This window comes from Catharus ustulatus, chromosome 9 (assembly GCF_009819885.2).
Source record: "Catharus ustulatus isolate bCatUst1 chromosome 9, bCatUst1.pri.v2, whole genome shotgun sequence".
Taxonomy (NCBI): Eukaryota; Metazoa; Chordata; class Aves; order Passeriformes; family Turdidae; genus Catharus; species Catharus ustulatus.
In genome coordinates, this window is record NC_046229.1 from 1 (window position 1) to 26,036 (window position 26,036).

At 53.8% G+C, this 26,036-nt stretch overlaps 3 protein-coding genes across 3 annotated transcripts; all 3 read right to left on the reverse strand.

Annotated features, from left to right (window-relative positions):
* Window positions 1-392: 392 nt before the first annotated feature.
* LOC116999955 lies at window positions 393-4,351 on the reverse strand. Its single transcript, XM_033067132.1, has 3 exons — window positions 3,926-4,351; window positions 2,231-2,356; window positions 393-1,224 (listed from the first exon to the last, which is right to left on the reverse strand). The coding sequence occupies exons 1-3, from the start codon at window positions 4,333-4,335 to the stop codon at window positions 1,119-1,121; spliced, it is 642 nt and encodes a 213-aa protein (XP_032923023.1). The 5' UTR covers window positions 4,336-4,351; the 3' UTR covers window positions 393-1,118.
* Window positions 4,352-5,739: 1,388 nt separating this feature from the next.
* Window positions 5,740-25,710, reverse strand: LOC116999943 (extensin-like). The gene is made up of 4 exons (XM_042779557.1): window positions 25,444-25,710; window positions 24,302-24,832; window positions 22,274-22,443; window positions 5,740-6,539 (listed from the first exon to the last, which is right to left on the reverse strand). Exons 1-4 carry the CDS (start codon window positions 25,708-25,710, stop codon window positions 5,777-5,779), a joined length of 1,731 nt encoding a protein of 576 aa, XP_042635491.1. The 3' UTR covers window positions 5,740-5,776.
* Window positions 16,800-22,280, reverse strand: LOC116999956 (protein sidekick-2-like). The gene is made up of 5 exons (XM_033067133.1): window positions 22,119-22,280; window positions 21,372-21,490; window positions 19,300-19,381; window positions 18,034-19,226; window positions 16,800-17,102 (listed from the first exon to the last, which is right to left on the reverse strand). Exons 4-5 carry the CDS (start codon window positions 18,091-18,093, stop codon window positions 16,815-16,817), a joined length of 348 nt encoding a protein of 115 aa, XP_032923024.1. The 5' UTR covers window positions 18,094-19,226; window positions 19,300-19,381; window positions 21,372-21,490; window positions 22,119-22,280; the 3' UTR covers window positions 16,800-16,814.
* Window positions 25,711-26,036: the final 326 nt, after the last annotated feature.

The following is a 26,036-nucleotide window of genomic DNA, read 5'->3' on the forward strand; positions in this document are numbered from 1 at the left end:
AAAAAAACCAACCACCTCAGAACAACCCAGAAAACAGAGAGCTTAGTGCAGCTTCATCTTCATGTTCTGCCCAGGGATGGAGAGAAAGGAGGAAAGCTGTTCTTCCAGGTCTGCATCAAGCAGTTTGGAAAGAGCCAATATTGCCCTCAGCTGCAGCTGTGGCAGCCTCCCCCCTTCCTTCTGAGGGGCCAGAGGCACCCCACAACCCAAAAAGGAATTGGCACTCAACCCACTGGAAGTACAGACATCTTCATGGTCCGTCTTTGGCCAAACAAACCCCAGGATGTTTTTGCTTTCCTGACAGACTGGGCCAATTTCATTCCCATTTATCAAGGCTACAGACCCTGTATGGCTCTGGGGTCAGAGCACCTCGGGAACAAGAACCTGAGAGAAGATTGGAGGCAAGAATCAATGAGCAAACTGAAATCCCAGCTATGTAATGAAGGCCTGCTTCTGGAAGGTTCCTTGTGGCTTTTTGCACTCAATGAAAACACAACTGCTGCCAGGGTGAGTGACCTCAGCACCTCAGCTTTTTCCCCCTAAATATCCCCTCCTCATTTCCCTGTAGATGAGCTCAGATCCACTCCTCCCCTCCACTGGTCATCCAAGTGTCCATTCTGTTCCCCACAGGCCATGGTGACCCCAGGGAGGTCCCTTTGCCTTTCTCCTGCCCCTCTCCAGCCCGAGGCCGCTCCTCTGCTCGCTCTCTCCAGTCTCATCCCGCACGGAGCCTCTCCTCCCTTCCTCACCGGCTGCTGCCAAGGAAGGAGGACGCAGAGAGTCCCGAGTTCTGAGCCCTCCCCGCTACCCCTGGAGAGCCCTGGCTGTGCTCCACAGGGGCCTCGGACTTCCCAGAGAAATTGTCTGCTGGGCTCCCTTGGGTTAACTCAGCAATCCTCTCAAAAATGCCACCTCACTCCCCTTGACATCCCCTCGCGTGTTCCTACACAAACACTTCTTGTGTCCCCTCTAAATTACCCTGGGTTTACAGCTAAATGAATGGCATGACCCTTGCCCAGTGCTCGTGATTCACCCACACAAGATCCAGAGCAAATGTTGCTTGGGCTTTAAGAACTTGAAACAACTTTGAAGTAAAAGAATTTACCTTTTTCTGCTGTTTATTTTTCTTCTTTTAGATGCTGGACTTGCCTCTGTGGATGTGTGCTGAGCTCTCGCTGCAGAGGACTGCCAGGCCTGAGTGGCTGTGAGTTGGTGTTCTTCTCCCTGGGGAATCAGAAATTGTTATCAATTAGACCACAGAAATGCTTTCTGAAACCTTTCCCCTTTCCTGCCCTGTGCTGGTACATCTTCTCTTTCTGCTTTTGAATTTATAGCAGGTGCCTCCTGTCATTTGCCCTGCCTCACTTCTGTGCTCTTCCTAGCTGGGAAAAACTGGGATAACTTAGGGAGGGCAGAGGTGACATTGTTAGCTGGAGTTTTCTGAAATTTCTAATTATACTGAAATTATTTCCAATTCTCCAGTGACAAGAGCACAAACTCACACCTGTCAGCCATTCAGGCCTCACAATCACTGAGGGAAATCTGACTCAGTATTAATAAGTATCATAATAAGTATCATCACCCCAGTCCTGCAGCCTTTGTAAGTTTTTGCAGTGAATGGAGCCAAGTTCTAATGCTTAACCTGAATTTCTGTCAGCTTTTCTTAGAAAGATACTGGACAGTACATTTAAAATTGCACAAAGAATAACAGGCACAGACCAAACCCAACCCCCCCCATCACTGCTCCACCCCAATTTTGGGAGGAGCAGTGATAGGGTTGATAAATTCTCTCCTTCCATGCCATTCAGTCCTTTGCTGCACATTCCCAGAGAGGATTTACTCCACCTTTTGTTCCCGACAGCACCTCTCTCTCCAGCACAAATCCCACTGGGCACAGATGCAGAAGGAGCGGACCTAAGGCCATGGTTCCGGCAGCAGCTGCGATTCCGAGCTCCCTGGAATCCCTGGATTGCTCATCCCGGCTCTCGTGCCCATCTCACCTCAGCCCGGACTCTCTGTCCTCAGAGGGAAACACGGCCTGATGGCACACGGCTCTGGCACCCCATTTCCTCCTGTTCCTGCTGACCTGCAAAGCCACAGGTAAACGCAGTCCCTCAGACCTTGCACCCCTGAACACCAGGAGAGCTGGAGTTTCACCCAGATCCCAGATTTCCCAGGCAGTTAATCCCAGCAGGGAGGAAAAGAGGAGCCCTGCAGCCCTCTCACTCACCCCACAGCATGGGCAGGACCAGGAGCCCTCCAGGGCAGAGCCCTGGTGCTGAAGCCTCCTGGCTTTGGCTGTTTAAACACCACAGCTTTTGGCAGAGATGGGAGGAGTGTCATGCTTTTTCCTGTCCTGAAAGAGAGGAGGAAAGGAAAATTAAGTCCACTGCAGAAGTCAGAGGGTCCCAGCTTTCACATTTCTGCTCTGATGCCCTTTCCCAGCATTTTCATTCCTAACTCTTTCAGACATTACATGGAAGCAGGACATTGGCACACCAAGGCTGAGAGCAGGGGAAGCGTGGGGGGAGGGCTGGAGAAGTGAAGGAGCAGGCATTTTCTTGTTCAGATTCATCAGTGCTGAGAATTTGGAGAACAGGAGGTGCTGCACTCAGCAAGGACAAAATGCCCGTGCCTTGGTTGGTTGTTCACTGTTGGGAAGGATAAGTCTTTGACAGGAAGGTCTCACAAATATGGATGTATAACAGAAAGATCTTTGAATGTAGAATCTGAAGAAGGTACAGAAATGATAGCAAGGTGGATGTAGAGGAAAAGAATTGCTGAGCCGGCCTCACTGGGTAGCTAAGAAGGCAGAGATCAAGTGAGTTGGAACGGGCTTTTGTGACTCTGAGCAAAGAACAAATCCACCTCGAACAAAAGATGTTTTTACCAAGCAAAAGGATTTTCACAGGCAAACAAAAATGCCATGTTGCAAGTTGAGAAAAGATCTCAGAATTTTCCACTGCAAGAAAACTGAAAAATAACTTCTAGCCTAAACTGTAACACACTAAACTTTTGTGACTGGACAATAGTAACATGAATACGGTAATGTTAGTTGTGATGGGCCATAGGTAATAGAAAAGGAGCTGAGTGGTTGTCATGTATTAAGATTATCTACAATGAAAAGCATCTCTTGTATTGTAAAGCACTAGAGAGGCTTTCAGGCGAACCCACAGCAGTGGCTGACAGGCTGCGGGCTGGGCTCTTGTCACCAACGACCCGTGAATTGCCGGATCGTTTGGACACAATGAGCAGCATTTTAAAGAGCCCGTCTGGAATTCCGTATCCCCCATTTTAGGCTCTTACACTTTATTAATATATCTACAAGACTAACAAAGCCAACATTAGCTATTAAAATTAGCGACAGAACAGAGCCGTACTCGGAACTCGGTCCCCGTGCTCCGCGGCCGCGTCTCCGCACTCTCGGCGCCGGTGGTGGGACAGGGCGGGTCCCCCCGCAGCGGCAAAGGGACGGGGAGGGATGGAGGAGGAACCCTCTGCTCCCCTGTGGCTCGGCGGGGTGTCCGGAGGACGGGGAGGGATGGAGGAGGAACGCTCTGCTCACCTCTGGCTCGGAGCCGTGTCCGGAGGGCGGGGAGGGATGGAGGAGGAACGCTCTGCTCCCCTGAGGGTCGGAGCGGTGTCCGGAGGGCGGGGAGGGATGGAGGAGGAACCCTGTGCTCCCCTGTGGCTCGGAGCGGTGTCCGGAGGACGGGGAGGGATGGAGGAGGAACGCTCTGCTCCCCTGAGGGTCGGAGCGGTGTCCGGAGGGCGGGGAGGGATGGAGGAGGAACGCTCTGCTCACCTCTGGCTCGGAGCCGTGTCCGGAGGACGGGGAGGGATGGAGGAGGAACGCTCTGCTCACCTCTGGCTCGGAGCGGTGTCCGGAGGGCGGGGAGGGATGGAGGAGGAACGCTCTGCTCACCTGTGGCTCGGAGCGGTGTCCGGAGGTGGCAGCCGGGTCGGGGAACAGCAGCAGGGCGGTGGCGAACGTGGCTCCCCGCGCTGGGATGGCAGTTTGGGGGAGGGCGCAGTCCCGCACATCTCGCTCCGGCGAGCAGGGTGGAAAGAGCGAGTCCTGAGCACGAGTGGCCGTTCCCTCCTTCCCCCGCCCCGCCCCGGGTCCGCCCTGCCCCTCCTGCGGTCGTTGAGCATCGTCCCGGGTGGAGCCAACGAGTTTCTTACCATGACAATGGGAACAATTCCAGAGAGAAAGGAGGAGGACAGCCCAACCCCCAACAAGCGGGCAGAACCCTGGACAGGAACATTGGCCCTTTTCTCTTTTGAATAGTGCTCACCCCTCCCTGTCTCCTGATAGCAGTTTGGAGGAGGCATTTGTCACCCCAAAGGCAGCCAGAGTTCTTAGTGGTGGCAGCTTGGGTCTGGGAGATACCTGATCCGTTCTGAATTTTAGCAGGCAGGAGCCAGCTCCTGGCCACAGAACCGTAAACACAAACATTTCTTTCACAGGGAAATCGGGCACAGTTTGTGTCGTGGGCCATATCCCAGGGACGCCTGAAATTCCGAACGGAGCAGGATTTCTCCCAGCTCCAGGTTGCCACTGGCCCCCTTCCAGACCATGGCAGTGTAGTCCTAAATCTCCACGTTTTCAAAGGGTATCACTTTCGACTTTAACCCTAAAAGTATGCTAAAGAATCCTAAAACAGCCCTGAAAAACCCTACAAAATCCCAGAAAATTTCTTTTAAAACTTCAAAAATCCCCTAAATACACTTCTAAGTACTGGAAATAAACCTCAGAAAAAAAGCAGCTCAGCCTCCAAGCCCCACCTGCTGCTCTCCAGCCCACAGATGCCATCCCTCACCTTTTCCAGGGTGTCCTCTGAGGGTTCTGTCACTGTCCCGGAGTGGGGTTTGCTGTCCAGTCCCACCAGGAGGGCTCCAGAGCTGTTAGGGTCGCTGTGTTGGCTGCTTTTGGGGAAAGGGTGCTGTTTGGGCTGCTGTTTTAGGGTGAGGGCTGGTGCACCTGGGCCCCACCTTGCATCCTGAGCTGTACTCCGTACCCCTCACCTGCACTGCCCAGCCCTCTCCCTCTGCCCCTCAGCCTCTGTGTCATACCCCTGAAAAGACCTTAAAAACCCTAAAAAAACCATAAAAATACTCTAATCCTAAAATAGCCCTAAAAATACCTTAAAAATCGGTGGATCAGTGCAAGGACTCCCCTCTGTGCGCAGCAGGAGAAACCTTGGGGGCTGGAGTGACGGTAACAGAGCGGGGGCGAACTGCCCGGACCCCCTGCCCTGGGGAGGAGGGACGGGGTGGGAGGAAGGAAGGTTGTGAGGTTGGGAAGAAGGAAGGTTGTTTCTAGGTTGGGAAGAAGGAAGGTTGTTTCTGAGGTCTCTGTTCTACTTCATCATGTCCTTGTCTGATTTTGTTACCAACGAATGCCATCAGTAACCCTCACCGGAGCCTGTTTTCCCGTAACGGCGTTTAAGGTGTGGGATGGGAGCAGGCTGGGAAAGGGTTCTGAGGAGCTTTTGGCAGGGAGGATTTTGGGGTGTACCCACAAGTGGGGGCAGGGGGAACTTCCAGTGCTGGGGCTGTATTTGGGGGGGTTCTTGGGAGGGATTTAGGGTTACTGAGGGGTTTGGGGACCCCAGGCCGAGCGGTGCCAGAGAAACTGAGGGCTCTGGGGGGGTGGGGGCATCTCCAGGGAATTTGGGGTCACAAGGGGCTTGGGGTGTGTCAGGGGGAGCCGAAAGAACAGCAGGACCCCAAGGCTTGAATAAACAGCCTTTATTGGGGGTGGTCCCCCCCATCAGAGCCCCCTCCTCATGTCGCAGCCCCCCCTGCAGGGGCAGCAGCAGCCCGGGGGCGAGCGGGGACTGCCCCGGCTCCCGACCCCTCCCCAGCCCGGGCGGCGCATGGGGGGCTGCGGGCAGCGCTGGGGGGGGTCTCGGTAGAGAGGGGCGGCACGAGGCGGGGCGCGGTGGAAAGTGTCGCGACAGGGGGAGTCGCGACGGACGGTGTGGCGACAGACAGGGTCGTGACGGAGCGGGTCTCGCTGGGCTGTGTCGCGATGGAGCCGACGGCAGCAGCAGCATCGTGAGGATTCCGCGTTTGGGGGGAGTGCAGGGGGTTCCGGGCTCCAGGGTTGGGGGTCACGCGAGGGTCTGGGGGGGCCCGGGGAGTCCCAGGGGGGCTCCGAGCTCCAGAGCTCGGGGGTCCGGGGGGATCTGGGTGGGTCTAGGGGAGCCCGAGGGGGTTCTGGGGAATCCCAGAGGGGTCTAGGGGCAGCTGGGGGTTCCCAGTGGGGTCTTGGGGGGTCCCACAGGGGTCTCGGGGCATCCAGTGGGGCCCTGGGGGGCTCTGGGTTCCAGAGCTGGGGGGTGCGGGGTGGTCTGCGGTGGTCCAGCGCAGCCCTGGGCAGCTCCGGGCTCCACGGTCTGGGGTCCCACGGGGGTCTGGAGGGGTTGGGAGGGTCCCAAAGGGGTCTGGGGGGGTCCGGGGGGGCCTTCCGGGGCTCCAGGCTCCAGATTTGAGCGGCCCGGGAGAGAGGCTGTGAGTTGGTGTTCTTCTCCCTGGGGAATCAGAAATTATTAATTAGACCACAGAAATGCTTTCTGAAACCTTTCCCCTTTCCTGCCCTGTGCTGGTACATCTTCTCTTTCTGCCTTTGAATTTACAGCTGGTCCCTCATGTCATTTCTGCTGCCTCACTTCCGTGCACTTCCTAGCTGGTAAAGGCAGGTATTTGCCGAGAAAGGCAGGAAAATCCCTCCCTGCAATGCAGAATGTAAACCCCCTCCCTCCTGATTATATAAATTTGGAATCAGGGACTCCCAGACCAAGACATTGGGGGAAGGAAAAACAGCTCTTTGCTAATATATTTAACCAAACAACAGAAACAGCAGCAGCTATAAAAATTACTGACAAAACAAAAACAGTAACTTAGTTTCTGTCTCTTTTTCAGTCGCAGACACCGTCTCTCTCTCTCTGCACATTACGAGCTGGGTGCAGCCCAACGAGCGAGCTTAGCATGATAATGGGAAGAAATGCAACAGCAGAAAAAGTAGGGGAGCAAAGCCCCCAACCCCCAAAACCAGGGCATCACCAGAAAACAACGTGAGAAGGGCAAAATCAGCATGTTTTCTGACAGAAAATGAGTAATAATAATAATCAGAACTTCCGGAGAAATTTAGGAGCATCACTTTCATGTGATAAATACAGGCCCTGCACATCCTTCCAGCCCTGGTGAAAACAGGAGGGAGAACTACAGGAAAAAAGCAGAGTCTCTTATTTGGATATATTTTCTAAAGACTCTTCTGCATTGGATGCTCTTTGTGTTCTTCTAAAGAGTGGATTGCTGCTAAAATGTCCTGGGCCCAGTTTGATCAGCCACAGCCAGGACCGGGTGAGCTACAGCTGCAGAGCCAGGGAGATGCAGGACCTCGGCACACCAAAGGTAAGAGCAGGGGAAGCGGGGTTTTTCTGCTTACCTGTATTTCAGTGCTGCTCCCCTTCACAGCTGCGATTCTGCCAAGGTCAGTTCCATTTTCTGAAGCCTGTGTCTCCTGGAGTCAAGGCTGGAAATCCTCACTTGGGATTTCCACGTCACATCTGGATTTGAAGGAAGTGCGTGCACACACAGATGCCCATTTCTGTGACAGGTCAGTCAGAAATCAAGCAACCCAGCAACTTGCTCCTCACTGCCCCACTTGGAAATACATTAAAAAGCCAGAAAAACCCAAACCAAATAACAGCCCAAAACCAGAGAGCTTAGTGCAGCTTCATCTTCATGTTCTGCCCAGGGATGGAGAGAAAGGAGGAAAGCTGTTCTTCCAGGTCTGCATCAAGCAGTTTGGAAAGAGCCAATATTGCCCTCAGCTGCAGCTGTGGCAGCCTCCCCCCTTCCTTCTGAGGGGCCAGAGGCACCCCACAACCCAAAAAGGATCCTCACTCACCCCCACTGGAAGTACAGACATCTTCATGGTCCGTCATTGGCCAAACAAACCCCAGGATGTTTTTGCTTTCCTGACAGACTTGGCCAATTTCATTCCCATTTATCAAGACTACAGACCCTGTATGGCTCTGGGGTCAGAGCACCTCTGGAACAAGAACCTGAGAGAAGATTGGAGGCAAAAATCTATGAGCAAACTGAAATCCCAGCTATGCAATGAAGGCCTGCTTCTGGAAGGTTCCTCGTGGCTTTTTGCACTCAATGAAAACACAACTGCTGCCAGGGTGAGTGAACTCAGCACCTCAGCTTTTCCCCCCTAAATATCCCCTCCTCATTTCCCTGTAGATGAGCTCAGATCCACTCCTCCCCTCCACTGGTCATCCAAGTGTCCATTCTGTTCCCCACAGGCCATGGTGACCCCAGGGAGGTCCCTTTGCCTTTCTCCTGCCCCTCTCCAGCCCAAGGCCACTCCTCTGCTCGCTCTCTCCGGTCTCATCCCGCACGGAGCCTCTCCTCCCTTCCCCACCGGCTGCTGCCAAGGAAGGAGGACGCAGAGAGTCCCGAGTTCAGAGCCCTCCCCGCTACCCCTGGAGAGCCCTGGCTGCGCTCCACAGGGGCCTCGGACTTCCCAGAGAAATTGTCTGCTTGGCTCCCTTGGGTTACCTCAGCAATCCTCTCAAAAATGCCACCTCACTTCCCTTGACATCCCCTTGCATGTTCCTACACAAACAGTTCTTGTGTCCCCTCTAAATTACCCCAGGTTTACAGCTGCATGAATGCCTTGACCTGTGCCCACTGGTCATGATTCAGCCAAGCAAAATAGAGAGGAAATCTTGCTTGGGCTTTAAGAACTGGAAATAACATGGAAGCCCAAGAAATCACCTTTTTCTTCTGGTTTGCTTTCTTTCAGATGCTGGACTTGCCTCTGTGGATGTGTGCTGAGCTCTTGCTGAAGAGGACTGCCAGGCCTGAGTGGCTGTGAGTTTGTGTTCTTCTCCCTGGGGAATCAGAAATTATCATTAATTAGACCACAGAAATGCTTTCTGAAACCTCTCCCCTTTCCTGCCCTGTGCTGGTACATCTTCTCTTTCTGTCTTTGCAGAATTAAGTCCACTGCAGAAGTCTGAGGCTCCCAGCTTTCACATTTCTGCTCTGATTGCTCACTGTGGGGTTTTATCCATAACAGGTGACACCTATTCAGAGTGTCCTTTTCCCAGCATTTTCATTCCTAACTATTTCAGACATTACATGGAAGCAGGACATTGACACACCAAGGCTAAGAGCAGGGGAAGTGTGGGGGGAGAGCTAGAGAAGTGAAGGAGCAGGCATTTAGTTGCTCAGATTCATCAGTGCTGGGAACTTGGAGAAGAGGTGGTGCTGCATGCACCAAGGACAGAATGCCCGTGCCTTGGTTGTTCTCCTTTGCTCGTAACCCCGGGCTTCAGCCCCTCTCCAGAGGAGCAGAGAATTCCTCCAGGGTAAGAGGGACTCTGGTCCCACTGCAGGCATGTGTCCAGTAGAGGAGGGCAATTGTTGACAGGGCCTGAGCACGTGAAATCAAACCCCACAAACAATGCAATGCACTCCGTGAGCTGCAGCACCAAGCGTTCACAGCAGGCAGAGGCAGGAGGTGCACGCAGGACAGAGAAGCACCACTGCACTTGGTGTTTGTGCTTACCTGTGTTTTTGTTCTGCTTCCCTTCACAGCTGCTCTTCTGCCAAGGTCAGTTCCATTTTGAGAAGGCTGTCTCCCGTGTAGTCAAGGCTGGAAATCCTCACTTAGGATTTCCAGGTGACATCTGGATTTGCCAGAAAGCAGGTGCACACTCAAATGACCATTTCTGTGACAGGTCAGTCAGAAATCCTGGAATCAGAAACTTGCTCCTCACTGCCCCACTTGGAAATACATTAAAAAGCAAAAAAAAAAAAAAAAAAAACCACCTCAGAACAAGCCATAAAAGACAGAGCTAAGTGCAGCTCCCTCTTCATTAACTAAAATATTAGGAACAAGATTGGAAGTTTTAAACGGAATAGATTCAGAAATATTATAGAATAAATTAACCAGTGCAACAAGTGATCTAAGAAAGCTAGATCAGCCCCTACGATCCTCTTTATTAGCACTAAAAACTAGCCAGTGACAAATCTCTATAGTATTGCCTAAGTAGAAAAAAGTTACAGACCAAGACCATGAGTTAATAATAAAGGCACTTAACATGGCCCAGGAAAATGTGTCATTGGCTCTCAGTTGCATACAGGCACAATTATAGATGCAGTCAACAGTTGCTTTAGTAATAAGAGAAAGAAGTGAAGGTGCTTTTCCAATTAAAATTTGGAAAATTGTCTGAGACAATGCAAACAATTTAAAAAGAAAACTTCAATCCTGGTAGACTCTGGTAAATTTTACTTATGACCCTATCACTGAAATGGCTACTGCTTTTGTGCTCACTATACGTAATACCATGATTTACACTATCCACCCTATTATTGCATTAAAATTAAATCATAAAAAGGCAGTGCTCTATCCCTCGGAGCACAGAGCACGGGCCCGAATGAGAAATGGCAAACTGTAAATTCAGAATCTTGTGCTACAAGGAAACAACTAGGGTTTATCTGTGAGAGTAACACAATTGATGCACAAGATATATGTCTGGATACTAAGCAAAGCATTTGCCACTTTGAGATTCATCCAGATACTAGTCAGGAAACTGTGCTTGTATATATTGGCTTAGGCTGTGTATGTTTAAGAACTGCTTGTGCTTCTGTAGAAATAGATGATAATGTAATCTTATCCACTAAAAACCATTCTAACCTTTGTATTTGTAGTTTTGTTAAGACAGTTAGATGTGACTTTTCATATGTGACACCAGTTACATCCCACCAGTTAATAAGATCTAATTACACAATATATCATAAATTATTACCTACACCCATTAGAATGAATCTTACATTAGTAAGGCAGCTAATGAAACAGCAAGACCTGACAGAAATCCTGAAAGAGATTCAAGAAAATAGGCAAAAGACGAGGATGCACCCTCCCGACCAGGGCCAGCGCCTCTGCCGCGACCCCCGCCCGCTCCGGCCGCCGCCACCCCCGCGCGGGGCTCGGGCGGCGATCGCGGCTGGGGCGGGGTGCGGTGAGCCGAGCCAGTGCCCCGCGCTGGGCAAACAGCGCTCCGCATCCTGTTAACCCCTTCGCCCACCCGCGCCGCGCACCGGCCCCACGGCCCGGCGGGGAATGGGGCGGGGGGTCCCGGCCGTTCCCTCTGCCCGGTACCGGAGAGCGGCAGCGCCGGGGACCCCGCCCGCCCGCCGGACAATAGCCGAGCTGAGCGCGGGGAGCTCCCCCCACGAGCCGGGCCGGACCGGGCCAAGCGGGGCCGAGTCTCGCCAGCCCGCCGCGACTCCCGGAGTCCCCGGTGTCCCCCGCCCCGTACCTGCTCGCCCGGGTCCCGCCGCCGGTCCATGGCCACGCCGCGCCGGAACGGAGCGCCCCGCCCACGGCGGTGACATCATCGTCCCGCCGGGCCAATGGCACCGTGCCGCGTCACGGGGCGGTCCCACGCCCTCCATTCAAACACGAGTGGGGCGGGGGGGCGGAACCCTTGGCCCCGCCCGGGGCGTCCGGCGGGAGCTGGGAACACGAGAGGGGGACAGGAGTGGGGACAGGAGAGGGGACACGAGTGGGGACAGGAGTGGGGGACAGGAGAGGGGACACGAGAGGGGACACGAGTGGGGACACAAGAGGGGGACACGAGAGGGGACAGGAGTGGGGACACGAGAGGGGACAGGAGTGGGGACACGAGAGGGGACAGGAGAGGGGACAGGAGAGGGGACAGGAGTGGGGACAGGAGCGGGGAACACGAGAGGGGACAGGAGTGGGGACAGGAGAGGGGACAGGATAGGGGACACGAGTGGGGACAGGAGAGAGGACAGGAGAGGGGACACGAGAGGGGACAGGAGTGGGGACACGAGTGGGGACAGGAGAGAGGACAGGAGAGGGGACACGAGTGGGGACAGGAGTGGGGACACGAGAGGGGACAGGAGAGGGGACAGGAGTGGGGACACGAGAGGGGACAGGAGTGGGGACAGGAGAGGGGACACTAGTGGGGACACGAGTGGGGACAGGAGAGGGGACAGGAGAGGGGACAGGAGTGGGGACACTAGTGGGGACAGCAGTGGGGACAGGAGTGGGGACAGGAGTGGGGACAGGAGTGGGGACACGAGAGGGGACAGGAGTGGGGACACGAGTGGGGACAGGAGAGGGGACAGGAGAGAGGACAGGAGAGGGGACACGAGAGGGGACAGGAGTGGGGACAGGAGCGGGGAACACGAGAGGGGACAGGAGTGGGGACAGGAGTGGGGACACGAGAGGGGACAGGAGTGGGGACACGAGATGGGACAGGAGAGGGGACAGGAGTGGGGACAGGAGTGGGGACAGGAGAGGGGACACGAGTGGGGACAGGAGAGAGGACAGGAGAGGGGACACGAGAGGGGACAGGAGTGGGGACACGAGTGGGGACAGGAGTGGGGACACGAGAGGGGACACGAGTGGGGACAGGAGTGGGGACACGAGAGGGGACAGGAGAGGGGACAGGAGTGGGGACACGAGAGGGGACAGGAGTGGGGACAGGAGAGGGGACACTAGTGGGGACACGAGTGGGGACAGGAGAGGGGACAGGAGAGGGGACAGGAGTGGGGACACGAGTGGGGACAGAAGAGGGGACAGGAGTGGGGACAGGAGTGGGGACAGGAGTGGGGACACGAGAGGGGACAGGAGTGGGGACACGAGTGGGGACAGGAGAGGGGACAGGAGAGAGGACAGGAGAGGGGACACGAGAGGGGACAGGAGTGGGGACACGAGTGGGGACAGGAGAGGGGACAGGAGAGGGGACAGGAGTGGGGACACTAGTGGGGACAGGAGAGGGGACACGAGAGGGGACACGAGAGGGGACAGGAGTGGGGACACGAGTGGGGACAGGAGTGGGGACAGGAGAGGGGACACGAGAGGGGACAGGAGTGGGGACACTAGTGGGGACAGGAGTGGGGACACTAGTGGGGACATGAGAGGGGACACGAGTGGGGACAGGAGAGGGGACACGAGAGGGGACTGGAGTGGGGACACGAGTGGGGACAGGAGTGGGGACACGAGAGGGGACTGGAGTGGGGACAGGAGTGGGGACACGAGTGGGGGGTTGGCGGCTCACGGGTCCGTTCCCTCCGGGATCCCTGAGTGGGATCCACGCGTGGGATCCCCACAGGCAGCGGTTTTTTTTTTGGAGGTGAGGAAGAGGAGGAGGCTTTGCCCCAGCCCCCAGCGGCTTCTCCCCCCACTCACGTGGAGACAAAGTGTGTGCTGGAAGGCAGGTGGGACAGCGGCTGCTCGCCTCACCTGACGCTGTCACGGGAGCGTGGAGATGGCTGAGACAGCGCAGTCGGGAGGGATTAACATCACCCGGCTGGTGGGAGCCGCCGGGAAGGTTGTTCACACGTGGGTTGTTCACACCTGGGTGTTCACACCTGGGTGGTTCGCGCGTGGGTTTTTCACACGCGGGTGGTTCACGCCTGGGTGGTTCAAGCGTGTGTTTTTCGCACCTGGGTTGTTCGCGCCTGGGTGGTTCACGCCTGGGTTGTTCACGCCCAGGTCGTTCACACGTGGGTTTTCCTCGAGTGGATTTTACAGGCGAGTTTTTTCCCCGCGAGTTTTTCCACGCAGGGGAAACCCACGCGAGTTTTTTCCACGCGTGTTTTTCCACGTGAGTTTTTTTCACGCGAGTTTTTTTCACGCGTGTTTTTTCCACGCGAGTTTTTTTCCACACGTGGAAAGCCCACGCGAGTTTTTTCCACGCGTGTTTTTTCCACGCGTGGAAAACCCACGCGAGTTTTTTCCACGCGAGTTTTTTCCACGCGTGGAAAACCCACGCGAGTTTTTTCCACGCGAGTTTCTTTCCACGCGTGGGAAAGCCACGCGAGTTTTTTCCACGCGAGTTTTTTCCACGCGTGGAAAACCCACGCGAGTTTTTTTCCACGCGAGTTTTTTTCCACGCGTGGAAAACCCACGCGAGTTTTTTCCACGCGTGGAAAACCCACGCGAGTTTTTCCACCCAAGTTTTTTCACATGTGTGGGTGGTTCACCCGTGGGCGGCTCACCCGTGGGTGGTTCACCCGTGGGTGGCTCACCTGTGGGCAGCTCACCTGTGGGCAGCTCACCCGTGGGCGGTTCACCCGTGGGTCGCTCACCTGTGGGCAGCTCACCCGTGGGTGGTTCACCTGTGGGCGGCTCACCTGTGAGTGCTTCACTCGTGGGTGGCTCACCCGTGGGCGGCTCACCTGTGGGCGGCTCACCCGTGGGCAGTTCACCCCTGGGTGGCTCACCTGTGGGCAGCTCACCTGTGGGTGGTTCACGCGTGGGCGGGGCATTGCTGGAAAAGCGCCCGAGTTCCCGGCAGCCTCATCCCCTCCTCCTGCTGCCAGCGCCTGCCAGCTTTGTCTTGCCGACGCTGCCGAGCCAGCGGGGAGCTCTCCCTGAACGCTGGGGATCGCTGTCCGGACACCCCAGGATGCCAGAACAAAGCACACCCCCAAAATCCCCCATCCCCAGCGCTGGCTGCTGCCAGAAACCTCCCCAGTAACCCCAGAGACCCCCAGGCACAGCCGAGGGGTTCAGCCCCTTCCCCGAAGTTCACCCAGGGCGGAGCATTGCCCAGAGGATCCCGGCTGGATGCTCTGCCCGCCCCCGCCTTGGCCAGGTGGGCACCGGGACACGCTGGGTGCCGTGGGCAGGATCTCCCTGCAGCTTCCTCACCGCACCGGCAGTGTCACCTCCCAGCACAGCACCAGCCCCAAACCTGCCTCGGGTGTGGCTGCAGCCTCGGGCTCCTCCTGGCAGCCAGGGATGAGCTGGGTCAGGGCAGGTGAGCAGCGCCTGGGCTGTCCCAAAGCGCACACAGATCCCTCACGGATGGGATCCAGGGCTGCATTCCCCCATTCCCAGGATGAGGGACGTGTCTGAGCTCACAGCCCTCAGCCAGGGATCAGCCCCGACACCAGGAGCCTGCCTGGCACACGGAATGTCCCTTGCACGGGTGCCATCCCTTGCACAAGGAGCAGTCCTTGCTCTGGGAACTCCTCTGTGCTGCTCAACTCCCCCGAGCTGCTCTGCCCCGTGTCTCCGGCCGCTCCCTGTCCCAGCCCCGTGGGAGGAAGGTCCCTCTTGCACAAGCAGGGATGGCTGGGGCTGGAGTTGAGCTGCACACGAGGAGCAGGGTTTGTCCAGCCAGGCACAGAATCCCCTCTGTGCCCGTGAGTGGGGTCTGGGGGCTCCCCAGGAGGGGACGGCAGCCCTGGGTGCTGTGCTGCCCAGGTGGGTCAGAGGAGTCACCCACCTGCAGTGCCAGCTGCTCTGGGGACACTGTGAGGGGACAGAGAGTGACTGTGGCTCAGCAGCAAGGCCACCAGTGCAGCCCAACCCTCCCAGTCCAAGGGGGAGCAGCAGGGACCCCAAAACCAGCACAACGCTCCCCTGGCAGCCCCTGGCCTGGGATGTGGCTCCCAGGTGCTGTGACAGGGACTGTGCAGCCCCTGGCACTGACCTGGTGTTGTGCTGAGCCCTCCCCACCCCCAGCCCCAGCTGGTGACAGCTGATGAAACCTGAACGCCTCACCTGGATTTTCCTGCCAGGCCTGAAGGGCAGAGCAGGAGAGGGCGGCTGTGACCCAGCCCAGGAGAATCCCCAGTGCCAGGGCTGCTGCTGGCAGGGGTGTCCTGTCCCACCCCCCATTTCCCAGCAGCTCCAGCCCCCTCTGCGATGGGGACATGCAGGACACGGCCAGCACAGCTCCCTGCACCCTTCTGGGCTCCACCCAGCACCTCTGGCACCCCAGGTCCTTCCCTGGTGCCACAGGGCTGCCACGAGCCCAGTGGGGCAGCAGGACACACGGACACGTGGCACTGGCCCTTTCTGTGGCAGAGCAAGGTGACAGAGAGGGGACACTCTTGTCCTCAGGATGGTTATCGGCATCTCCCTCGGCTCAGGCCGGGTGCCACGGCCCTGCCAGGCTGGTGCTGGCTCACCCATAGGCACTGTGGGGGCTGTGCTGTGCAGAAACCCCAAAATGGCCACGGACCCCCCCGGGCATCCACACCCCCGAATGCCCTCAGGCCTCTGCACAAAACCCCACTGAAAACCCCCAAACCCCCAGAAACGCCATGGGGAGGCTCCAATTGCTTCATCCGAGTCCTCCCCAGAGCCCCCGAGGTGCAAAGTCGGAGGGGATGAGCACCACGTGCACCCACTGGGGCTCTCCGGGGGTTTCAGTCCTGGGTTCTCCTCGGGGGGGCTGTGCTGGGCCAGGCACCAAGGAGGGGGGGAATGAATTGTGCCCTGGGATCCTTCCCCCAAAGGCTGTGGGGGTGCCAAGTGCAGGGTTCAAGTCCAGAGGTTTGAGATCAGCAGAGCTCCTCTCGCCCTCTTTAGTTTGGGGTCTCTGTGTCACCGCTTGTCCCCATGTCCTGGGGGAGCCACGAGTGGAGGGGCCGGGGTTTGGCACGGCAGGAGCCCCTCACCCAGCCCCCAGCACCCACTGGAGTCCAGCAGCAGGTCCGGGGTGGCCCCCATGGGTGCCAAGGGTGATGTCAGCACAGCCCGAGCCCCCCCGAGGAGTCTGTGACACTTTGGCCAAGGAGGGGACCTGACCTTGGCATCCAGCTCCGGTGCTGCCCAGAAAGCAGAAAACCCCTGGGGCTGCTCCCCTTCCTCCTCCTTGCTGCTTTTTCCTTTTCTCTTAATTTCTTGGGGTTTTTCTTGTAGTTTCTTTTTTTTTCCCCTTTTTTTTTTTCTTTTTTTCCCTAATTTTTCCCCCCCTCTCCTGTTGGTTTATTTTCCCCCTTCTGTTTAAATATCAAACGAAAGAGGAAAACCCAGCGATGGGAGCTCTGGAGCCGGGGGCCAGGCTGCTGGGAGGGCAGTACAGGGTCCCAGGCTGGCTGCTGGGGGCATTGCCGGGGGTCTGGGGGGTGGGAGTCCTGCTGGCTTTGGGGCGGAACAGGCTGCCCTGCTGCGTGGAGGTGCTGTGGGAGAGCGGGGTGTGCTCGGGCTCGCCCGAATCGCTCTCGGTGTAGCTGTAAGCCTGTGCCCGGGAGATGCCCTTCTGGTGCCCCGGGTCCACCTCGTACTCGCTGTCACTGCCCTGAAAAGCGGGATGGAGGATGTGGTGACAACCCCAAAATTCAATAGGGTCAGGCTCTGATCCAGCAATGGGATGGGAGCTGGACCAGGGGAGTTCGGGAGGAATTCCCACATGAAAAGGGAGGCCGGGCACTGGAAGGGGCTGCCTGGGGAGGTTTGGGGTCCCTGGAGCTGTCCTGGACTCAGGGCTCTGGGCTGGGGACAAGGTGGGGATGGGCACAGCTTGGATTCGGTGATGTCAGAGCTCTTTTCCAGCCTAAACGGTTCTGTGATTTCCTGGTGCTTTCCCAGTGCTCTTTCGGGAATGCTGGCAAGCACATCCCCAAAGTATTTAAAGGCTGGGACGGCTGCAGCATCACTGGGGGGTTTCTGCCTCTTGCTAAAACAAAATAAAACCTCATACATAGTAACAGAACATAATCGTCCTTCTGGACCACAACAGTTGATGACAGTTCGATTTCCTGCATAAATAAAATGAGAAGAAAATCAGAACCCATAAAACATAACCCTTATCCACCGCACACAACTTTCGGCTCACCTGCCACCGCTCTTGTCTCGAGCGCCCAATTACACCACGGCTCTCTGTGCTCCCCTGGACCCTCAAATATCGCCCTGCCTGACGAAAACCCCGGTCCCTGGCCGTTCTGTGCCCAAACTTTGGTGATGAACTTCACCGCGCAGACCAGCCGGGACCCGGGAAAAAAAACTCCAGCCAGGGAGGAAATTTAAAAAAAAAAACCCTGGCTGGGGAATTTTTATTCTAAATTTAAAATTGGTTGAAAAGCCTGAAAGGCAAAACTCCTATGCACAAAATTACAACCGGTCACCACGCACACTCGCACAGGCATACGCTAGCGGTGGCAGACGGACACAAACTCTCACACACAGACTGTCACACAATCTTCAGCTGGTAAGCGGACTGCAACCCTTACCTGAAACTGTACACTGAACAGGATGCTTGACCGCATCCTCTGGCTGCTGGTCCTCGACATCGAGGGATAGGTTCTGTGAAAGGTGGCGGCTGAGAACTGGAAATCTGCCTCGGGGACCTGCGAGACAGAAGCGGGAGGTCAGTGAGTGGTTACCTGAGAGCTAAGAGACATCCCCACACATTTTCTACCCAAAACCCCAGAAAACTGCAGGTAAAAAGAACTTAGAACAAAATTTAAAGCCCAGCATAATAGCTGGACAGCCCCAGACATCTTGAGTGAATGTGCAGATCTGATCTAGAGTCCAACACCACCCCACAGTACAAAACCCAAGTCCCTGCACCTTGTCCTATCTTGAGTATGCATCAGGGCAGAGCAGCTCCAGACCAAATGCGTGCAGGCACCCGTGACACAGGACATGACAAATGAGGGGAGGACAGGGGGACGAAAAAACTCAGCAAGAAGAACCACGGGGACTGAGAGAATGCAAAATGAGATCACTGAGGGAAGACTGACAGCAAGCTGACAAGGCTGGAAAAAGATGCCAGCAGAATGATTTGCTCCAAGAACTGCAGAGATAGCTGCCTGAAAATCCTCTTATCTTCCCATTCCTCTAATTTCTCATCTCTTGTAATGGATCCTTTAGGTGCACAGCTGGCAATACAGCTCAGAGCAAGACCTTAAGAGATGAGACTGGATGCTTCTCAAAAGAGAAAAGATTCAGATGCCTGTCCAAGCTCCTGAGACCAAGGTTTGATGGCACCAGAGCCAGGCTGATGAATGCAGAGATCACAAGATGCTATGGATGAGCCCAGGGTTTCTGACAGGTCCCTCAAAGGGCTAAGGTAAGAGACAGGCAATACAACACACACAGAAGACACAGACAGCACAAGAGACAAGTGACATGACACCCAGAGGAACTGCTCTGCCCTGTGCAACTCAGCATTGAGATCAAATTGAGACTTTTCCTTTTATGGGGCCTGAGGGGCTGCTTCTTGGACATCCCCAGCTCCAAAGCTGCCTCAAAAATCCCTCCTGACAATTCCAGACCCAGCATCCCGCTCCCATCCCCTCTGTGGGTTGGAGCCCAGCACTTATCTGTCAGAGATCCAGGTCTGAGAATCCATGCCAGGTGTGCAGTAAAAAAGCTTCACCATCTGGGAAATTCCTGCCATCACTGGGCTGTTGTCCCTTAGCTACAATAAAGAAAAGCAGACATCAGTGCATGCACTGAGCAGCATACAGGTCAAAACCTGATAATTTCGCTACTCACCATCTCCCAGGAATGCCCAGGGGCTCAGGTCACACATTTCAGCTGCACTCCATCTGATGCCATCATCACAAAATAGACCTGAGACAAGATGAAACATCCTCTGCATTGAAATGAGAGGAGAATCCTGATCCCAGCTGATTCCCAGAGAGGGAATGGAGACCCTTAGCAAAGGCTGCGGTTAATATACCCCTGATTGGGACCGCCCCTGGTTTGCAGGAAAAGGAGGAGCAAATCCCACAAGGTATAAAAGGCCTCAGAATAACTGTGGCTGTTTGGCTCCTCAGACTTGAATTTGAGGTGAGGAAATTCAAAAGAGAAAGGTGAGTCATTTTTCAATACAAAAAAATTATAGAAACCACAAATACTTTCCTTTTTACAACAAGTGCGTTCAGAAAAAGGGGCAAAAATTGCATCAGAAATAAAACTTTGCATTTCAGCAGCATAGCTAGATAACAGAGAGAATTTATTAGGTGATCTAATTAGTCTTTAGTAAATGCAAAAACTTACTAAATGTGTAACTAACTAGGATGGATGAGAATAGGAACGAGAAGAATGGTGTAAGTGTCACAGAGACCTCTATTCAGGGCTACCTATGTTTTAAAAAAACACAAGAAAAAGAGTAAATTCTCTGTGAAGTAATTCTCACCCACCCAGTTCTGTGATATCAGTAGGGAGGAGCTGTTTTGGACTGCAAAGGCAGCCGGGGTTCTAAGTGCTAGCAGCTTGTGTCTGGGAGAAATCCTGATCTGTCTGGCGTTGTAGCAGACGGAAGCCCCGTCTGGGGAACAGGACCCTGGACAAGAACATTGGCACTTTGCCCTCTGAACCAAAACTCCACCTCCCAGAAGCATAATAGCAGTTTAGAAGAGGTATTTTGCACTGCAAAGGCAGTCAGGACTCTATATGGAGCCCGCTTGAAGCCGCGATAAATCCTGATCTGTTTGAAATTACAGCGGGTAGAGCACAGTCGCCGTGACAGGGCCCTAGACACAAAAGGTGGCCTCTTTCCCTGTGAATGAAAATTCACCCTTCCGGTGTCCTGATATAATTTTGAATGAGGTATTTGGCACTCCAAAGGCAGTCAGAATTCTGTGTGCTGGCAGGTTGGGTCTGGGAGAAATCCCGATCCGTTTGGACTTGTAGCAGGCGGAAGCCCGGTCTAAGGCTCGGGACACTGGATCCAAAAGGTGGCCAAATTTGCTCTGAAAGAAAAGTCACCAGCCCAGTTTCCTGACAGTAGTTTAAATGAGGCATTTTGCACTCCAAAGGCAGTCATGGTTCTAAGTGGTGGCAGCTTGCATCTGGGAGAAATCCTGATCCGTTCGGAACTCCGGCGGGCAGAAGCTCGGTCCCGGGCACGGGGGCGAGAACATTGGCCCTTTTTCCCTTAGAAAAAAACCTCGACTTTCCAGTTTCCTAACAGCAGTCTATCACTCCAAAGGTAGTCATAGTTCTCAGTGGTGGCAGCGTGGGTGTGGAAGAAATCCTAATCCGTTGGGAATTTCAGCAAGCGGAAGCCCGCTCCTAGGACACAGAGTGTGACCTATTTCATTGTGAAACAAAACTCAACTCCCCCAGTATATACATAGAAATTTGGAGGAGGCATTTGTCACTCCAAAGACAGCCAGGGTTGTAAATGGTGGCAGCTTGGATCTGGGAGATATCCTGATGCATTCTGAATTTTAGCAGGCAGAAGCCGTCTCCAGCTACGGACCCCGAAACACAAACTTCGCCCCTTTCACAGTTGAAATGAAAGTCACCCTCCCAGTTTCCAGATAATCACTTTGGAGGAGGCCTTTGTAGCTCCAAAGGTACCCGGGGCTTGTGAAGTCAGTAAAGAGCAGGTGTTTGCAAATCGGGAAGCAGCCAGGGTCCTAAGTGGTGGCAGATTGGGTCTGGGAGAAATTCCGATCCCTTTGGAATTGTGGCAGGCAGAACCCCAGATTGTGACAACTAAAGGAATGGCATGACCCTTGCCCAGTGCTCATGATTCACCCACACAAAATCCAGAGCAAATGTTGCTTGGGCTTTTAAGAACTTGAAACAACTTTGAAGTAAAAGAAATCACCTTTTTCTGCTGTTTATTTTTCTTCTTTCAGATGCTGGACTTGCCTCTGTGGATGTGTGCTGAGCTCTCGCTGCAGGGAACTGCCAGGCCTGAATTGCTGTGAGTTGGTGTTCATCTCCCTGAGGAATCAGAAATTATTATTAATTAGACCACAGAAATGCTTTCTGAAACCTCTCCCCTTTCCTGCCCTGTGCTGGTACATCTTCTCTTTCTGCTTTTGAATTTACAGCAGGTGCCTCCTGTCATGTCATGTTCCCCTGCCTCACTTCCGTGCACTTCCTAGCTGGGAAAAACTGGGAGAACTTAGGGAGAGCAGAGGTGACATTTTTAGCTGGAGTTTTCTGAAATTTCTAATTATACTAAAATTATTTCCAATTCTCCAGTGACAAGAGCACAAACTCACAGCTCTCAGCCAGTCAGGCCTGACAGTCACTGAGAGAAATCTGACTCAGTATTAATAAGTATCATTAATAATTATCATCACCCCAGTCCTCCAGACTTCGTAAGTTTTTGCAGTGAATGGAGCCAAGTTCTAATGCTGAACCTGAATTTCTGTCAGTTTTTGTTAGAAAGATACTGGACAGTACATTTAAAATTGCACAAAGAATAACAGGCACAGACCAAACCCAACCACCCCCATCACTGCTCCACCCCAATTTTGGGAGAAATCTCAATAGAGTTGATAAATTCTCTCCTTCCATGCCATTCAGTCCTTTGCTGCACATCCCCAGAGAGGATTTACTCCACCTTTTGTTCCCGACAGCACCTCTCTCTCCAGCACAAATCCCGCTGGGCACAGACGCAGATGGAGCGGACCTAAGGCCGTGGTTCCGGCAGCAGCTGCGATTCCGAGCTCCCTGGAATCCCTGGATTGCTCATCCCGGCTCTCGTGCCCATCTCACCTCAGCCCGGACTCTCTGTCCTCAGAGGGAAACACGGCCTGATGGCACACGGCTCTGGCACCCCATTTCCTCTTGTTCCTGCTGACCTGCAAAGCCACAGGTAAACGCACTCCCTCAGACCTTGCACCCCTGAACACCAGGAGAGCTGGAGTTTCACCCAGATCCCACACCTCGACACACACGGACACAGCCGGACACGTGCACCCTCAGAAACTCTCAGACACACTCATGCACACTCGGACACTCAGAAACAGACACACATGGACAGAATAAATATAATAAGTGACATACAGCTCACCCGATATATAATAGGTGATATAAAACATGCCCCCCATGTAATAAGTGAAATATCACATGTCCCCCATATAATAAATGAAATCATTAACAACATTGAAAGAATCTAAAGCACTAAAAAATAAAAAAAAAATCACTACCAGGAAAAACAAAAAACAAAAAAGCCCAAAAAATAAAACAATACAAAAAAAACCCTACTTTAAAAATCCACTCTCTAAGTATCCATGTTCCCTAAAATAAAACTAATAAAAGACACCAAAACAGCAAACAAATAAATCAAACTATAAAAACAAAAATAGCACAAATAAACCTAACTTAACTACACAAAATTATGCCTAACTCAATAAACTCATTATGCCTCAAACCATCAAAACAAAAATACCACTGATAAATAAACACAAAATCAAAAGATAAATTTAACCATAAAGAGTATCTCCCAAATTATCCATAACTATAAAGCATATTCTGCAATCAAACAAACCAAATAAATAAAACCCCTATGATATAATAATAAACCAATATAAACAACATATAATAACAACCCATATATAATATTCCAATTATAATATTAAAAAAGCCTAATAGATTAGCTATATGACATCACCTCAAACCCACCAAAACAAATGCTACATACTCACAATAATAAAAGCCATCACAAAATAATTAAAAACCCATCCTATGCCTTATGCTACAGCCCATAACACCATCATAAACCTTATTAACATATCCTTTAAAAAAAACACCCCACCAAAAAAACCCCAACAATAAAACACAATTCAAAGAAAACCTTATCAATACCAATAAAACTATACGTTATATTATGGAAAACCATCTTAAAAGCACTACATTAAAAAAAAAACTTTCAAAAATTAAAAACTGCATCTAACAAAAGCCATCTAATAAATTCACAACCAAAACTCCACCAGCAGAGCCGGTCCTATCCAAAATCCCCATCATACATATCAAAAGTCTATTTTAAAAACCTATTTCAATTAATCCTACCTCAAATACAAAGCCATCCATAAAGTAACCTTCATTCAAACCGAAAATTGCACATAGTCAATAATACCAAAAAATAAAACAACATACTTTATACCACCAAAAAATAAAATACTGAATTAAAACCAAATATAAATACCACTATTTATTAAAGAGTACAGTCACCATCTATACTTAACTGGAACTAAAACTAAATGTATATATACAATTAAAATACATTACGTTCAGCATATACATGATGATATAAAATAATAAAATGTACTAGAAGGATATTATAATATAAAATCCTCTATCATCTTCCCCTAAACTCTCTCAACTATATAGGCTAACACACACATTAAAAAAAATAATTAAAAAATCTAGTTTTTACTTTTTTAACTAACTTCTCATTCATTAGCCAAAACGAAAAATTTTGCACAAACTCGTACTTCTTCTTCTAAAACTATTCAACTTTACTCCAATGCAAAACCCCCAAACTTCCACCAAGAGCCATGCCACGATTCCCCCAGCTGCTTGATTGACACTGCAATAAAAAGACGTGGACCCGAAGGGCTCCCGAAAGAGTGCAAAATGTATTGAACGCTGTGTGTAGAAAGCACCCACAAAAGTATTTACAGCTGAATTATTTTAAGATAACCACCAACACAGCCCCCAGATAAAAGGCGGGCAGGAAGCGCCAGCGAGTTTTCCCCTTTTCTTTCCTTTCGCGGCTTTAGCAAGCAGTCTGAAACTTACAGGGGTCCCCGAACGATCCCGGGCGCTGCTCCACGGTCCCGGGGGCCCAAGGAAGCCATGGCCGCTCGCAGCGCCCGGCGGCTCCATGTGCTCGCGGAGCCGCCATGTGCTCGCGGAGCCGCCATGTGCTCGCGGAGCCGCCATGTGCTCGCGGAGCCGCCATGTGCTCGCGGAGCCGCCATGTGCTCGCGGAGCCGCCATGTGCTCCGGAGCCGCCATGTGCTCGCGGAGCCTGCACGCGCTGCTCCGCTCCGCCGGCACCGCCCCGCGCTCCAGGCGCCGGGCGGAGCGCGGCTGGGGCCGGGAAAGCCGCTCCGGGGCGGCTCCTCCGCCAGCCGGGGGCTGCACCGCGGCGGGACAGCCCCGCCCGCTCCTGCCCGTCCTGCGGGGCGGGACCGAACCCAGGGGGCCTCGCCCGAGCCCCGCCCCCGGAGCGGACAGAGCGGCTGGGCCGGTGTGGGCTCGGCTCCGCACTGCTCGCACCGGCACGGCTCCATCAGTCCTCAGAAGCAGCCAAATTCCCGTCCCACTCTAGCAATTCCCCCGGCAATGAAGGGTAGGAGTCTCCTCGGGCAGAAGGGCCGGGCAGAAGCGCCGTCAAATTCAGCGGCACAGCTGGGTTTAAACCTTTTAAATGCTGGGAAAGCTGGAGAATTCCTCCAGGGTAAGAGGGACTGTGGTCCCACTGCAGGGATGTGTCCAGTGAAGGAGGGGAGTTGTTTAGAGGATTTTCATTACACCTGATGGCTTCTCTAAGAAAATTAATTTGTATGTGTGAAAACCCGTCCAGTAGGGGCAGGTGTTTCTGAGCCCACAGCTGGCAGGTAAAGGATCAGTGAAGTGGCACAGAGGGATCCAAAAGTGCCCAAGAGAGGGTCGAGTTCACTGTATTTGGGCAGCATTATTTGAAATCAAAGTGCTCTGCAGCTGCTCCAAGCCTGAAGCTGACCGAAACAAAAGCAGCTTCCTCACCTGCCTCATTTTCCCCTCTCTTACCTTTCGTGGCTTTTGCAAGCAGAGCCTGAAACTGGCCAGCCCCAGGCTGGGGCGGGGAATCCCGGCCCGGGACTCGCTTCGGGGCCGGCACCGCTCCGCGGCGCGGGGGGACCGGGGCGAGCCACGGCAGGGGCGGTACTCGGTACCCGGCACGGCTCCGCACTTCCCCCGGCCCGGCGCCGCCCTCTCGCTCGGGGGGGGCCTGCCTTGGCCGCCATCATAAAATGCCCGATCCGGCTCCGGCAGGGTCCCGGTACGCTGTCACTGTCGCCATTTTGAGAGTGGCGCGCGCGGGGGGCCAGCCCTGTTACGACCCCGCTCGCCCGCCCGCTGCCCCCGGCTGTGGCACGCTGCGACTGCGCCTCCGCCTCCCGCCGAAACCGGCCCCACCGGGCCGCCCCCGCTGCTGGCATCCTTCTCAGCCCTTTGCACCTTGAACTCGCCTTCACCCTTGCCCTCTACTTATAGACACCGTCCCGCTCTCTTCCGCTCCTCGCTCCCGTCCCACGCTCAGTAGCCGAGGAGCGACCCGCCCCCGCCACTTTGTCCTCCCCTGCCCCCAGTCACCCAGCAGTGGCACTGCCTCGAAGAATGGCTGCAGTACCGGGCTGCGACCAAAAGGCTGCTGTTGTGTAACCTGATCAGGCTGGAAAGGAAGGGATTCAGGGTGGGTAGGACACACCTGGGTGAGTGCGTGGGAGCAGTTAGCACTGCGAATTGCTCCCTCCGCAAACACGAC

Bases quoted from the DNA above. Each gene is read 5' to 3' on its own strand.
- LOC116999955 (XM_033067132.1), bottom strand. From the start codon at position 4,335: ATGCCTCCTCCAAACTGCTATCAGGAGACAGGGAGGGGTGAGCACTAT. The intron at 2,357-3,925 runs GTGAGCAGAGCG...CCTCTCTTTCAG, and splicing joins GACACCGCTCCGAGCCACAG to GACAGGAAAAAGCATGACAC. The intron at 1,225-2,230 runs GTGAGTGAGAGG...CTGATTCCCCAG, and splicing joins GGTCCTGCCCATGCTGTGGG to GGAGAAGAACACCAACTCAC.
- LOC116999956 (XM_033067133.1), bottom strand. From the start codon at position 18,093: ATGTCGAGGACCAGCAGCCAGAGGATGCGGTCAAGCATCCTGTTCAGT. The intron at 17,103-18,033 runs GTAAGGGTTGCA...CCCGCTTTTCAG, and splicing joins TGTTCAGTGTACAGTTTCAG to GGCAGTGACAGCGAGTACGA.
- LOC116999943 (XM_042779557.1), bottom strand. From the start codon at position 25,710: ATGCCAGCAGCGGGGGCGGCCCGGTGGGGCCGGTTTCGGCGGGAGGCG. The intron at 22,444-24,301 runs GTAAGTTTCAGA...GTGTGTGTCGAG, and splicing joins GGGATCGTTCGGGGACCCCT to GTGTGGGATCTGGGTGAAAC. The intron at 6,540-22,273 runs GTGAGATGGGCA...CTGATTCCCCAG, and splicing joins GACAGAGAGTCCGGGCTGAG to GGAGAAGAACACCAACTCAC.